A 15,429-nucleotide genomic window follows, 5' to 3' on the forward strand; every position below is an offset into this window, starting at 1 on the left:
AGATCAGGAGTTTGAGACAGCCTGGACAATATGGTGAAATCCTGTCTCTACTAAAAATACAAAAATTAGCCCAGTATAGTGGCAGGTGCCTGTAGTCCCAACTACTTGGGAGGCTGAGGCAGAAGAAGCACTTGAACCCGGAAGGTGGAGGTTGCAGTGAGCCAAGATAGAGCCATTGCAAAAAAAAAAAAAAAAAAAAAAAAAGGAAAAGAAAAGAAAATGTCCACTTTCGAATGTGGGTTGCTGAACAGTTTACCTTAGGCATTATGTCTGGACATCAGGCTGAAAAGAACACTTTAAACCAGAAGTGTAGATTGTTAATGGATTCTGAGGTTTTGTCATCATAGAATAGAAACATGATGATTTTTCTTACACTGCATTCATCCCCCCAAGTCCTGCCATCTATTGGCCAGACAGTATCATAAACAGCAGAGTAAATCCCCTCAGCTAAAGTCCTGGTTTTCTAGGCCCTATTGTTAGCATCCTGGAAGTTTTTTACGACTTATATAACTCATGAATAATAACATACTCATCCTCAAGTAATAATTAAGTCTTCATTTGCAGTAGAACCTTTTGCTTTAGGGAAAATGAACACTGCCCAATCACAGAAACATGAAATGCATCTGTTCAAAATAAAACAGACAATTTTATAATGTTATGCATTTTTAAAAAGTTAAGTAAGCAAGAAAAAAAGGAAATAATACTGAATAAGAAAAATAAAAGGGAAAGAAGTAAAACTTTGGTAGTTTAAGCTGCTACTTTTTAAAAACAAGAACATGTATGTATGCTATAATATACACTGATTGCAAAAAATAATTTCAGAAAAATAATTTCATAAAGATGAGTTTAAAGGGAAAGCAAAGATTATCTGGTATACTATCAACATCAACTGCTCTTCAACATTTTCTTGACAACCCAGGACTACAGCTAATAATCTGATGTTTGTCCTTCAGGACCTATTCTCTCTCTCTCTGTTTGTATCTACCTGTATACATACACACACACAGATGTGGATGTAAAAATATAAACTGAGTCACAATGGACACACTTAGTAGCTTGCTGTTATCACATAATTAACGTGGTGTGAATAACTTTCCATCATAAGTGCAACACTAAATGAATACTCATAATGATGACGGAATTATATAGAGGCACCATAACAAATTTAAACACCCTTCTAATGACAGACATTTAGGTACTCCAGTTTTTTTTCTATAATAATCAAATATATGCACCCATATTTCTGCCCATTGTCTGATTACCTACTTGGGATAAACTCAGTGAAGGAAAATCCTCAGCTCAAAAGATAAATACAAATAAAAAATGTGATATATTTGGCTAAACCACTTTCTGGAAAGTTTGCATTCTTCCCAGCAGTATATGAGAATGCCATTCATCACATTCTCATAAGCCAATGGTATTATTTTAATTTTTGAGAATTTGATTTTCATTGAATCTTTGAGTACTATAAAGGGTGAAAATCTTTGCATAAGTTTATTGGCTATTTATATATTGTCTCTTGTAAATAGGCTTTGTTAATTTTCCTATAAGTGTGGTAACCTTTTTCTTATTGATTATATAGAATATTAAGACTATTATGCTTTTTCTGCCATTTATACTGGAAATTTTGTTTTTAGAGTTTGATTTTTAAATTCATTTATAGTGTTCCCTCCCCGAAATAGAAGTTTTTAATTTTGATATAGTCAATAATATTAGTGGCCTCTGGTATCTTAGAGTCTTGACTTACAATGGGCTGTAGTTAGCCATTTCACAAGGCGGTCCACATAAGGCAGTTTCTCTATAATAAAAATCATAACTAATTTAAACATATGTTATCTTATTGCCAGCTTTTAATTTCCTGGTCATGAGCTTAATGATTAATAATTTAAGAGATTGATTTATGTTTTACAGTCTACACACCAAAATAACATTTTCCAAATATAATTTTGTGGAATTAATCAATAAAACAAAACTTTCCTCCTTTACATTAATTGATTTAGTAAACAACCATTGAACACTAGGTGAATGTATGTAACTTCCATACTTAGAAAAACAAGGAAACAGTAATGTCAGTTACCCAGATCTCATGGAATTATAGATAGCAATCTATTGCTTGAGATATCACTTCATAATTAGAAGTCAATTTCTAGGAGATTGTACGAGGACAGTATTTTGAACAAGGATTTAATGTTGGGGAAATAAAAAAGTAAAAGGTAATGTAAGAGAAAGCACTTTTTATTCCTTCTTTCTTCCCTCACTTTTTTTTTTTTTTCTGTAAGAGAAGTGTCTGTCAATGAAGCTGTGAAGGGATAATAGTAGGCCTGGGTTGGCAGCAAAATGTTGGAGAACTTTTCAGGCAGTAGCAACAGCCTCATACTACAAGACAGAGGGAAATCAAAAGCTGTAATTGTGAAAAGACCAACCTAGCTCGATCAGAGAACTGGTCACAGAGGAACTGAGATTGATGCTCACGGACCAACAGATGAAAAGACTTGGGTGACATACTCAGGAATTGAGATGCCATGTGATCTGTGATGGAAATCACCTTTAAATTATGCTCCTACCATTTATCAATTATTTTGCTGGAGACAGATTCCTTGAATTTCTCTTAAAAGATTTATATTTAGAGAGGGATTATTATTTTTCTGTGCTTCAGAGAAGAAGGACTGGAGTGAAGTTTGATAAATTGTATATCCAAGCATCAACCATTTTCTTTAAATGATAGATTCTAAAGTCAGTTAGTCACACATGCCAGGTAGAGCAGATAGAGTTATTTTAACACAGCAATTTCTGATTGATTTTCTTTAGCAACACCCAATGTGAGTAGGTCAAACTACAAATTATGGCCTGTATGATTTTCCCTTCCAGCAGTTTGCTAATAGGATCATCCAACGAGAAAAAAAGCCTTTTTCAAGATTAAAAACATCATCTGGATAAGTTTAGATTATTTTGATAGGCACATCTCAAGGGTAAACTGAAAAGAAAAAAGGTATCTTTACAGCTATGCTTCAGTTGCCTTCCTCCTTTCCAAAATATTATCCAATGTGCAATGCTGTTTTGGTCCTTTTTTTTTCTTAAAAGGGTGAATGTTTACATAAGTCTCATATTTTGTTTATTCAGGACACTCTAAACGTACAGTTTAAAGAAAGAAAATAAAATTTATGTTTTTATATGGTTATTTTCTGCCACAAGGTTAACAATTTTCAAGTATAGTGTCATTAACACCCATAATCTGTGTGGGTTTTGAAATAAGGAAGGAAAAAGTGTTTTATTTTGGTTTTGCTGTAGGAATAAGTGCTCAGAACATGAAATTATATACAGTTGACATTCACTGACTTTAGAGAGGTCGGAATTTCCTATATTTATTGACTTTAAGTGGTATTATTTTGGATTATGAAAGGCTGCCAAAATGTGACTCTAGTCAAGGTAACCACTTAGGCATATTTATGATTTTCTTTCAATATCTTTCTAAATATATCATATTTATTATAATAAGATTCTGCTACAGAACCACTTTCAAAAAAGTGTATGGCCACCAATGGCCATACAGTCTGTACAATGGACAAGTCCATTAAACACATGGACTGTAATGTGAATGGTGCCCCCCGGAGCTGTGCAGTGGAGCTTGTGTGAAAATGTCTGTGCTGCAAAATAAAATCTTGAAACAGACTGAGTGTGTTGGCTTAAATGGTTACAAATAAAGCTATACCTATCTATCTCACTTTGTAGGTTAGAGAAATTATTAAAGCAGACATAATCCTATGTTTTTATATCCAAACACAAATATGTATATGTGCGTTTAAATGCATACATATGATATAACCTTTGAAAGTACAAATGATCTAAGATTTGATGTGTTGCCATTTTGGTGAAATTAAGCTGAATAAATATTTTTTAAATATGATAAAAATGCATAATTCATGATAAAAATTTTATTTTCTTAGGGAAAATTTGGGAAAATTTGCGATGTTATAGCACAACACCAGATTTTTACTCTGTAAATGACTTTTTAGCTAAACCTCGTTTACATTGAAAATTTAAATATGGTAGCAACACACTTTCAAAGTACTTAATTTTATGGATTGAGAATTCACCTATTTTTTCCTGTGCAGTCTTTCATCTTGTAAAAACCCAGATGAAGTTGCTCTGTCTATCAATATGTTAGTATATAAGCTTGTTTATATGCCTGAACTTAATTTACAAAATGTGCCTTAGTATTATATTTCTCGGGAATAAACTAGGGAACAATTTTATTATTGTACAAATAATATTTGAAGACATTCACATTGTAAAACACATTACATCTGAGATATACAAAATGAAATGTTCCGTTCCACATCCTATTCCATTCCTATTTCTACCCAACTACCAAAAGGTAAGCCACATTAATGGTTAATATAAATTCTTTTGGTTTTTATACAATCACTTACATGCATATACACATCCATATATTTTCAGGTTTATTTGCTTTTAAAAATAAATGGGAACACTATTCATATTGTTCTACTCCTACACTTTTTAAATTAAGAATATATTTTAGAGATATTAACATAACCATACATAGGAATCTACTACATTCATTCTAAAGACTTGATAGTTTTTTATAGTGTAACTATACTTCATTTTATTTAAATGAATGTACACATGAAGTATTTATTGAGCACTTCATTTAAATAAAGTATTTCCCTTCTGATTTACCTTCTGCAATTTTTAGCTATAATAAACCATGCTTTGATGAATATTCAGGTACAAATAGCTTTATGTAATATGAGTACATATGTCTACAGAGAAGATACTTTGAATTTTGGGAAGAAAGATATTCACATTCACAAACACTTTATAGATTTTGCCAATCTGCTCTCCACAGTGGCTTTACAAATTTAACCTCACACCAACGAAATACAGCTAAGTTTTCTTGCATCCTCATTAACAAGGCATTAATCTATCTTTTACTATTAGCCAATCTTATATTTAAGAAATATATTTTCTTTGCAGGTCCTTGATAACTATTAAGGTTGGGTAGCTTTTTATTGGTATTCTTTGCTCATGTTTTTGCTGCCTTGTTTGCCTTTTCCTATTTTATCAAATAAACTTAGGCTGAAGCCAAAGAATCACTTGAAGCCAGGACTTCAGGATCAGCTTGGGTAAAAAGTGAGACCCCCCCATCTCAATAAAAAAATAAAATAAAATAAAGAATTAGCAGGGTATGATGTTGTGTGTCCATAGTCCCAGCTACATGGGAGGCTGGGTGGAAGGATTACTTGAGCCCAGGAGTTCAAAGCTGCAGTGAGCTATGATCACACCACTGCTTTCCAGCCTGAACAACAGAATGAGACCCCATCTCTAAAAAGATAAAAAACAAAACAAAATAAAACAATTTGACCTTCATATGTTAATTTTCAAATGTTTTCTCCCAGTGACTTAAAAATCTTTTATTCATGGTATTTTAAATCAAATCTTTAAAAAATTTATAGGGCTAATTCCACAATTAAAAATATTTCCCTTCATATTTATTACTATAGTTTTGCATTTTTAATTTATTACTTTAACTGATTTTATTGTTCCATCTTCCTCCTCTCTTAGCTTATCATTTATCATTTATCAATGCTTACTCCAAGGATGCACTATGCATCCTTGGCTTATTAAATATTTATAAATGAGTACTTTTACTTGCCTCAAACAATGGAAGAGGCTTAGAAAACGAAGTCACTTACATTTCTGTCAACTTACATGCTATTGTCATTGTGAATTTTAAACCTCACAAAATATTTTGTGTAATGCATCTGATATTCAATTAGATCTATCTATCTATCTATCTATCTATCCATCCATCCTAATCTGTCCATTTCACTTGCTCTTCATTCCTTTCTATTTCTCTCACTTTCCATTTGGAATCATTTTCTTTATGCCTGGAGAGCATCTGTTAGTACTTCCTTTAGTGTGTTTCTGTTTGTAATAAATTTTCTTTTTCTTTTTTTTGAGATGAAGTGTTGTTCTTGTCGCCTAGGCTGGAGTGCAATGGTGCGATCTCGGATCACTGCAACCTCTGCCTCCTGGGTTCAAGCGATTCTCCTGCCTTAGTCTCCCAAGTAGCTGGGACCACAGGCGTGTGCCACCATGCCTAGGTATTTTTGTATTTTTAGTAGAGACAGGGTTTCACCATGTTGACCAGGATGGTCTTGATCTTTTGACCTCATGATTCACCCACCTTGGCCTCCCAAAGTGCTGGGATTACAGGCGTGAGCCACTGCGCTTGGCCAATTTTCTTGTTTTTTATATCTAGAAATCTCTCTATTAAAATCTTCATTTTTCTGTTCATATTCTTTGCCCATGTTTCTGTTGCCCTGTTTGCCTTTTCTCATTTTATCACAGAAACTGTTTTTTCTTAGTATGAAGTTCTAGATTGGCAGTTATTTATTTAGGACAATTTGAAATTACTTCATAGTCCTCTGGCTGTCATTGTGATTGTTAAGTCAGCTGTCAGTCTTATTGTTACCTCCTTCAAGGATATATGTCTTGTTTTCTATGGTTGGTTTTAAGTTTGTCTTCATCTTTCATTTTTAGAAATTTTACTATACTATGCTTAGGTGTGGATTTACATGTATCTAGGGTTCAAGTAAATTCTAAATCTGTTTCCTAATGCTGTTGGTTAGTTCTGGAAAATTAACTCTTCATATGTCACTTTTATATTCTCATTCTAGAATTGACTTTTGTTCTCTCCATCATACCTTTTACTATATGCATACTCTCTTACCCAGTTTCTCTGTTTACATACTTTTGCATCTCCATGCTTTATTTTAGATTTTTTCTTTGGATTTATCTTCCAGTTTACCAATTTTTCTCTTCAGCTATGAACTAACTTGTTAAACATATTCACTTGTTTTAAAATTTTTATTGTGGTTTTCTATTTCAGAACTTCTATTTAATGTTGTAATCATTTTCTGTTATCTGCTGAAATTTATGTTATATTTTCAAGAATATTTTTTATTTCTTAAGGATAATTATTTTCAAGTACATGACTATTACTCCATCATCTGGAACAGTTGTGATCTATTTTTGTTTTCTGTGTGAATTTTATTATGTGACAGACATTGGTTATGAAAAACTGTTGATACAATCTAGAGTGTGGCATGATTTTATTTTACAGAGGAAGTTAACAACACTATACTCAGCTAACCTAAATCTGCCAAAAATGGAGAAAATTTGGAATTGAAGTTAAGTCCACGTTAGTTAGGGCTGATCTCCTAAAATGTGGTCCTGTGTAGACACAACATGCTACTTGTAAAATTTGCTATATTCTCTTGCCTCTCCAATTTTTGTTCTCCTAGCTCCATGCATCTACCAAAACTTGACTTCTCAGTTTCTAAGTTTCTTAGCCACCTTTTCCAAACTAGTAGCCACCTATAGGTAGAAGGCATTTCTAAATGTCAGGCTTATAATCTTTTTTGAGCTTTTCTAGCTGAGCTTTCAAACATTTAAGTCTTAAAAAAATCTTGTCCAATTTTTCTAGTTATTCTCAGTGGAATTGTTGGCCAAATTATAGTTCATCATTATGGAACGTGTCTTCCATTATGGGAAATGAATCTCTTAATAAATTGGTTTCATTTTTAAGTTTGGTATAAGGTAAAAATCTAATTTATTTTTAACAAACATGTAGCCAATTATCCCACTAATTTTAAATGCCAATTTACTAAACATTTGTATATGCCACATATCAAAACCCACATATGCACAGGTTTAATTCTAAATTTCATATTTAAAACAAATGAACAATAATAATCAAGTATTAAAAATAACTATGAGAAGGCATTGCCATATGAGGTAACAAGACAGTTGATAAAGTTGTGGCCTCTTCCTCCATCTTCCAGGCCAACAGAGTGACATCTTCAAATCTTCCTTTTTCTGTCCCCGATCCTCCTGCCTTCCTCTTTTTCTTATATGGAGATTACATTGATCCCACTTCGGTAATCTAGAATAATCTCTCCATCTCAAATTCATTAACTTAATCAAATCTGCAAAGTCCCTTTTACCATGTAAAGTAATATACTAACAAGTTCCAGGAATTAGTAATAGTCATCTTCAACTATGCAGCCAATATTCAAATGCCCCAATTATCTCATAACTGTTTTGTATTTGTGGTTTGGTTTGTCTGTCTGTTTGAAGTGGGCTCCAAATAAGATACCTACATTTAATTTGCTTCAGTCATTTTTTAATCATAGGTTTGCCCTTTATGTATTTTTATTTTTTTGCAATTTGCTTGTTGAATAGTTCATGTCTTCTGTCCTATAAAATCTCCTATACCCTGATTTGCTAATTGCACTTTTATGGTATCTTTAACTTATTCCTTTATCTTCCATATTTTCAGTAAACGAGAAGTTGGTGTTAGAAGACTGACAAAAAGACTAACTAGTTCAAACTGAAAGAGCAATTTATATAGGGTTTCACATAATTTTATTAAAAAGCCAGTGAAGTCTGGTCTTCTTTCTTTTTGTGATGTCAGGAGCCATGCATCATCCTTGCCTAGATCTATTATTTTATTAAAGGTTGACAAATGGTGATATTCTATTTCATCATTCTTTTCTCACTTATGAAAGGGACACTTCTATGATTAGAGGAAATTTATGTTTTGTTCTCATCTATCCATAATTAAAGAAACTAAATTTCGTTGGTGTTATCTAAGTTGAATACTTGCCTACGAGTTAAAATTCAGGCATTCATGTGTTTGTCTTGTGGCCCTTATTTGGTCCTAGAGCCCTGAGATCAGCATGAATAATCACATTACTGGGAAGGCCTCTGCCTCTGCCCATGAAAGGCTGTTAATTAAAAAGCAGGTATTTGTATCAAGGGTTAGCAAACACTTCTAAAATGTCATAAAACGTAGTGGTGTAAAATCTCCTTTCACTAATCCTTTAAAATTCCATGAGTGGCCTAATTCTTGAAGACGTAGCATTCATCTCTTAAGGATTTTATTATTATTATTATTGCTCTGGTCAGCTTGGGGAAAATACAAGTGACAATGGAAAATGAAGCAGCCGATCCATGTCTATTTCTCCATTTCATCTTTCCATAAGCATAAATGTCACCTAAATATATCCTTACAATATAGAAGAAAGGCATGATTGTGTAATTAACAAAGGAAAAAGGAGTTCTTTCTGAAATTTTTTCTTGATCACTCTAAATATCTACTTAAGCTGTTATTGAAGCCACTATCATATTCCCAAAGTTTTGCTTGAACTGATGAGATAGGATTATATTCCAAACTGATAATTATTGTAAGGGCTGTCACACGATATGATGTAATTCTGAAGTGGAAACGTTTTTCAGTGAAATTTTGTCAGTGACACCTAATTTAAGCTACAGTATGAGAAGACTGCAAAGAGGTAATTTTTAGGAAAGTCAGAAGCAAAAAGGGTTCCTTGTTTTCTGGCAGTTCACTTTTAAAAGGCTGGCATTAGAACAAGTACCCAAATGAAGAGTGAGTAATGGTGACTGAGGTGTTTATGAAGCGAGGAATTTATAAATTCCAGAATAACAATACTCATGAAGTCAGAATAGCTGGCATGTTCCATGTGGTTCTTAATATCAGGAAAATTACAAAGATAACGAGAATATCCCCTTACTCACTGTTTATTTCTGATTATGGCCATTCCCATTCCTGGTACTTCTAGGAGGCAACAAAGCCTCCTAAAGTAATTGTGGACCTACAGAAGCAGTATTTTGTTTTTTGGCACCTTTTGTCTCCCTAAAATGTCTTCCTAAAATCTAAAAGGAATTTAAATTTACAAGGAAAAAACAACCCCATCAAAAAGTGGGTGAAGGATATGAACAGACACTTCTCAAAAGAAGACATTTATGTGGCCAAGAAACATATGAAAAAAAAAAAACCCTCACCATCACTGGTTATTAAAGAAATATCACAATGAGATACTATCTCATGCTAGTTAGAATGGCGATTATTAAAAAGTCAGTAAACAACAGATGCTGAAGAGGATGTGGAAAAATAGGAATGCTTTTACACTGTTGGTGAGAGTGTAAATTAATTCGACCATTGTGGAAGATAGTGTGGGGATTCCTCAAGGATCTAGAACCAGAAATACCATTTGACTTAGCAATCCCATTACTGGGTACATATCCAAAGGATTATAAATCATTCTACTATAAAGACAGATGCACACACATGTTTATTGCAGCACTAATCACAATAGCAAAGACTTGGAACCTACCCAAATGCCCATCAACGATAGACTGGGTAAAGAAAATGTGGCACACCCTAGAATACTATGCAGCCACAAAAAAGGATGAGTTCATGTCCTTTGCAGAGACATGGATGAAGGTGGAAACCATAATTCTCAGCAAACTAACACAGGAACAGAAAACCAAACACCACATGTGCTCACTCATGTGTTGAACAATGAGTTGAACAATGAAAACACATGGACACTGGGAGGAGAAAATCACACACTGGGGCCTGTTGCAGGGTGGAGGGATAGCATTAGAAGAAATACCTAATGTAGGTGATGGGTTGATGGGTGCAGCAAACCACCATGGCAAGTGTATACCTATGTAACAGACCTGCAGGTTCTACACATGTATCCCAGAACTTAAAACATAATACAAAATAAAATAAAATAAAATAAAAAAGTAAAAAGTAATGTTTTCCTACATAGGATTCATTTCTAGGCATTACATATATGTGATTATAAGTAAGCCTATTTAAAAGTGTCTCTAGATAGACCTTTCATTGTAGAACTGCTGTTCTATGCACTGAAATGTTTGTATAGTATTAATTGAGTGGTTACTGTAGCCTACATGATACTATATGTAGTAGAAAAGAAGAAGATATCCTTGTGCTCAAGAAAATTACTGCTGAGTTGTACTGACTATATCAACCCACAGGAAACAATTAGGAAACCATATAATACAGTGCGTATCTATATGCTTGTTGGTGCAACAGTAGCCCAAATTCAGCAATAAGAGATCAGTTGGAATACAATAATATGAACTGATTAGAGAGTTTGTCTAAACCCTTTGTTTGAGATTATGATGCAATTAAGGTAGGTTTGATCCATTGAGGAAGTGGGATATGAATTAGGTCTTAAACAATGAGTAGAATTAAAAAAATGTGAAATTAGAAGAGATTTCACTGAATTAAGTTGTCATTACATTTACTTATATAATTATTATGTTTTGCAAATTACTAGTTGGTTTATCATTTTTTTCTGATTTGATTTGTATGCAGACATACGTACCTTATCGAACTGAACTTTGTCAAATAATCCATAAATACACAAAGTATACGTGATTAACAATGCTTTTAATGGCAAAAGACAGCTTAGTTTCTTAATCCAAAGATCACTTTATCTAATTATTCTTTTTGCAAACTACAAATTGGTTATATTAACACTTGAATAATCTTGACAAGAAGTTGCTTTAAGCAGTTAAAGATCCAGATGCTGATCAGCATGCATTAAGTGATTCTGCTTAATTGATTCCATCTAGATAAATTACTTACCTCAGTTCCTATCACAATTTCTTCCCTGGCAGAGTAGAACATAAACTCATAGAGCTTGTAGTGTTGAAATAAGCTGAAATATAAAATAAATGTGCACTCTGATAAGTCAGTTTCAGGAAAAAAAAACACAATAGGTAAAAGCATTTATTAAAGGAAACTTCACATTGACCAAGCGAATGCTATCAAACACTAAAATAGAGTTAGCTACCTCCTTTATTTCAAAAGAAATTGTCTGGAAATGCTAAGAAATTAGAGTTTTATTTTTTAAGGAAATGAAAATATAACACAGTACCTAGAATAATATCAGTAAATCCATCTGTAATGAGTAGGTAAGTTAGGAATAAGGAAGAAATTAGCTGGCATCTTGACTCTTCATAGCTTGAAAGCAAATAATGCACCATTCCTAAATAACATGAAACTTCATATTATTTGCTATGTTTTGCTGCAAACAGTAGTTAATTTCCTCTGGTACGAATGGCACTGAGCTATATAATCTATCTCTGTATTTGTAATTGTACTTCTCACATTCTCAAACTGTTTCAAGATTAAATTAATCTCTAATAATACCGGAAAAATGATGGTGCATGAACTAAAATCCATTTCAAAAATGTCTGAGTTTCCTGCAGAATATTCGGTCACACATGAAAGGGAAAAATTAATTTAGGAAAGATTATTTCTTCTGTTCTTACCCTAAAAACTGGGTGGTCAGCATATAAAAACTATAAAGAACCAAAAGATAGGAGGTCCCTAACACAAGTATTTCCAGTAAGTTTAAAGAGCAATGCATTATTAAGAGTTAAAAATTTACTGAAGGGCTGACTTCTAATATCCTGTTTCTGATAATATTTGAATTTTTCTAGTTCTCTTCCTGCTGGTTGGGAAAATTAATAGACTCATAATACAGCAAAATGCCCAAGAACAAAAAATTGTCTTAGTGGTTTCTCTTTCACTCTGGTGACTTTTGCTATTTAAGAAAATTGATTTTAATATAACTGAGAAATTAACGTTTGCAAAATGTAGCCACAGAGCATGTATAATAATGGCTTCTCCTGGATGTTGTAATGGATCAAAGTTTCAATTCATTTGAAATCAATGAAGAAATCCTTAGGCAGCTGAGTCTCTCTCAGTTATATTAGCAGTTGATCTCACTACTAACACAATCCATTAAAAAGTGATGGGTGTGCAGACTGTGGCATGGTATTATTTTTTGGGGGAAAAAAAATCTCTTGTACATTCAAATTACTCATCAACATTCAGAAAAGTAACTTGGCTTTTGACATTACTTTGATTTGTTGGCTAGAAAAATACATCAAGATTAGTGAAGTTTGATAATTCAATGAAGCAAAATAAATTCAAATTCTTCCTAACTTACACTGGTTACCTAGAGAAAGCCTTAAGGTCAAAAATATTACACTGGAAATAACTGATTTTAAGTAGAAAAATCACAGACTATAGGGTATTTTGGAAACAGCTTGGCTTCCTCTCAGAGAACCAGCATGAAATTTCCCTTTCTCTGTCTTGTGTCACACAAAGAACTTAATTCATAGATCTTCCTTCCTGCAATTTCATAATCTTTCAGCCTTATTCTTTTCATTGCATATAGGAATTAGGTTGTCCCATGCCAAGAGGGAAGTTCACTTCTTAACATTGAAAATGCACGATTTGGATGAGGTGGTCAAAGCTGCAGGCTTGCGAGGCAAGACCAGGATGACGGCCTTTTCTAGCTTCAGCTGGGGCATGGGAAGAAAGTGACACTTCTGCTGTGATCATGCATTTTCTACCTCTTCTGACTGACTCAGCCTCCTAGATTATTTTGTCAAACATTTAGTCTTAGTTCTAAATTGAAGAGAGATAAAGTGAAAATAATTCAAGATGTCTGGCTCAATGCGTCGAAGTGCAATACCCTGTGGTGTACAGAGGGGCAGGGTTGATTTTCTTATATTGAGTATATGCCTTTTATATTGGGTATACACCTGAAATTGCTATCGCCTAATTCCCAAAAATAGGTAGAATCCACAAGGACAAAAGTGTACTTGGGCCATATACATGTAAATGATGTTTTTCCCCCTATTTTTATATTTATTATTCATTTTTTGTCACCCAAAGTGCCTTTCTCACATAATCCCGATGCAGTTTAACTTAGAACAGCAATTCTTTATATATATGTGTGTGTGTGTGTGTGTGTGTGTGTGTGTGTGTACATGTGCAGAACGTGCAGTTTTGTTACACAGGTATACATATCCTATGGTTGTTTGCTGCACCCATCAACCTGTCATCTGCATTAGCTATTTATCCTAATGCTATCTCTCCCCCAACCTCCTACCCCTGACAGGCCCTGGTGTGTGACGTTCCCCTATCTGTGTTCAGGAGTTCTCCTTGTTCAGCTCCCTCCTATGAGTGAGAACATGCGGTGTTTGGTTTTCTGTTCTTATGTTAGTTTGCTTGAGAAAGACAGTTTCCAGCTTCATCCACATTCCTGAAAAGGACATGAACTCAGCCTTTTTTTTGGCTGTGTAATATTCTGCATGATGTTTTATACTAAAAAGCTGCAGAAGTGTTTATATTCCTATACATTATATAATACATAGAAACGTACCACTAGACTTGCACAACTAGATTTGCCAGCACTTATAGTCATGTGGGGGAGGAAATTTGGTATTAGTTTTTTTCAAATCACAGACACATGACAGAGTGTGTTAAGAGCATTGAATGAAATGTCCATCTGATTGTCAGTTAAGTTTCATGTGCTATGGGTCATGTTCTAAAAACTGCTCTCCATAAACGGCTTTTAGTGGTTGGGTAAATTTAATATCAGGTTAAATTCAAACACTCTTATACTTTTGATATCTGGGTTACCTTCATATTTGTAAAACTGCTTTGTAGTCATCAAAATGAAAAATATTATATTATTTCATTGTCATTAAACTTTTCCTTCAAATTTTAAGTTTGAGGGTACATGTGCTGGATGTGCAGTTTGTTACATAGGTAAATGGGTGCATGGTGGTTTGCTGCACAGATCAACCTATCACTTAGGTATTAAGCCCAGCATCCATTAGCTGTTCTTCCTGATGCTGCCCCTCCTTCCAGACCCCTTCAAACTTTCATTTGTGGACTTTTGAGGGGTTCTGAACAGGTGTTGTAAAAAAGCATATTTTCTTTTACACAACTTCAGAATCAATTCTAGATATCCTACTGATATTTTACAGTTCTGTAATAGAAATATTTAAATTGCATAATTTATTTGAGAGAACAATATGAAGACTTAACAGCATCAACAATTGTTGTGATTTACTTTATTTGACTAACTTCTTAACTAAAACTTTTTTGGTTTGTTTAATGAAGTAATAATATTAGGGATTTATAATATGTGAAATTATCCTGTTAGGATCTAAAGGTGGCTAACATGGACGTCTCCTCTTAACTGTTTTCTGAAGGACAATGTCAAGAAATATGCTGATGAACATTCACCCAGAGAGTCGAGATGAAGGGGAAAAGAGTTGCCATCCTTCACCTTCTAGAAGGTGATTACAGCACCTGCATGGGTTTTGTGGCCCTGGTGAACTCTCAGTCCCTGTGCCCATTGGAAGCCTCCTGGGCTGAGAGCTCAGTTGTTAAAAATGTGTTCTGCAAGAGAAACTGGGACTGTTCAAACAGAAGGAAAAGAAGGATGCTAGTACAATGTGCAAAGTGGAATTCTTCTTGCTCAGTGATTCTCCAACTCTGATGGGTAGAAAGACCTTGAGGAATAGTCTCTCCTCCAATTCTGGATTACCATCCTCTCCCGCAATACAAGAACCTTACCTACTCTAATTGATATGAAATCTACTCTGGCTTTGACTGAGAGACAACTCTCATGAGGTATGTTTTAATATTAAGATGCCACATTATATCAAATGTTTTTAGGTAAAAACCTTATT

At 33.8% G+C, this 15,429-nt stretch overlaps 1 protein-coding gene across 2 annotated transcripts in view; it reads right to left on the bottom strand.

Annotated features, from left to right (window-relative positions):
- Positions 1 to 15,429, bottom strand: part of CABCOCO1 (ciliary associated calcium binding coiled-coil 1) — a 106,733-nt gene that overhangs the window by 64,753 nt on the left and 26,551 nt on the right. Inside the window, exons 5-6 of one of the 2 annotated variants that reach the window (XM_054243007.2) lie at positions 11,513 to 11,585; positions 1,836 to 5,343 (exon numbers count right to left, since the gene is read on the bottom strand). In XM_054243007.2, coding sequence (XP_054098982.1) covers positions 5,233 to 5,343; positions 11,513 to 11,585 — 184 coding nt within the window. In that variant the 3' untranslated portion in view covers positions 1,836 to 5,232. Of the gene's footprint in view, positions 1 to 1,835; positions 5,344 to 11,512; positions 11,586 to 15,429 lie in introns of those variants that run through there. The other variant, XM_002756322.6, reaches the window with a different exon arrangement.

The sequence above is a fragment of the Callithrix jacchus genome, chromosome 12, assembly GCF_049354715.1.
Source record: "Callithrix jacchus isolate 240 chromosome 12, calJac240_pri, whole genome shotgun sequence".
NCBI lineage: Eukaryota > Metazoa > Chordata > Mammalia > Primates > Cebidae > Callithrix > Callithrix jacchus.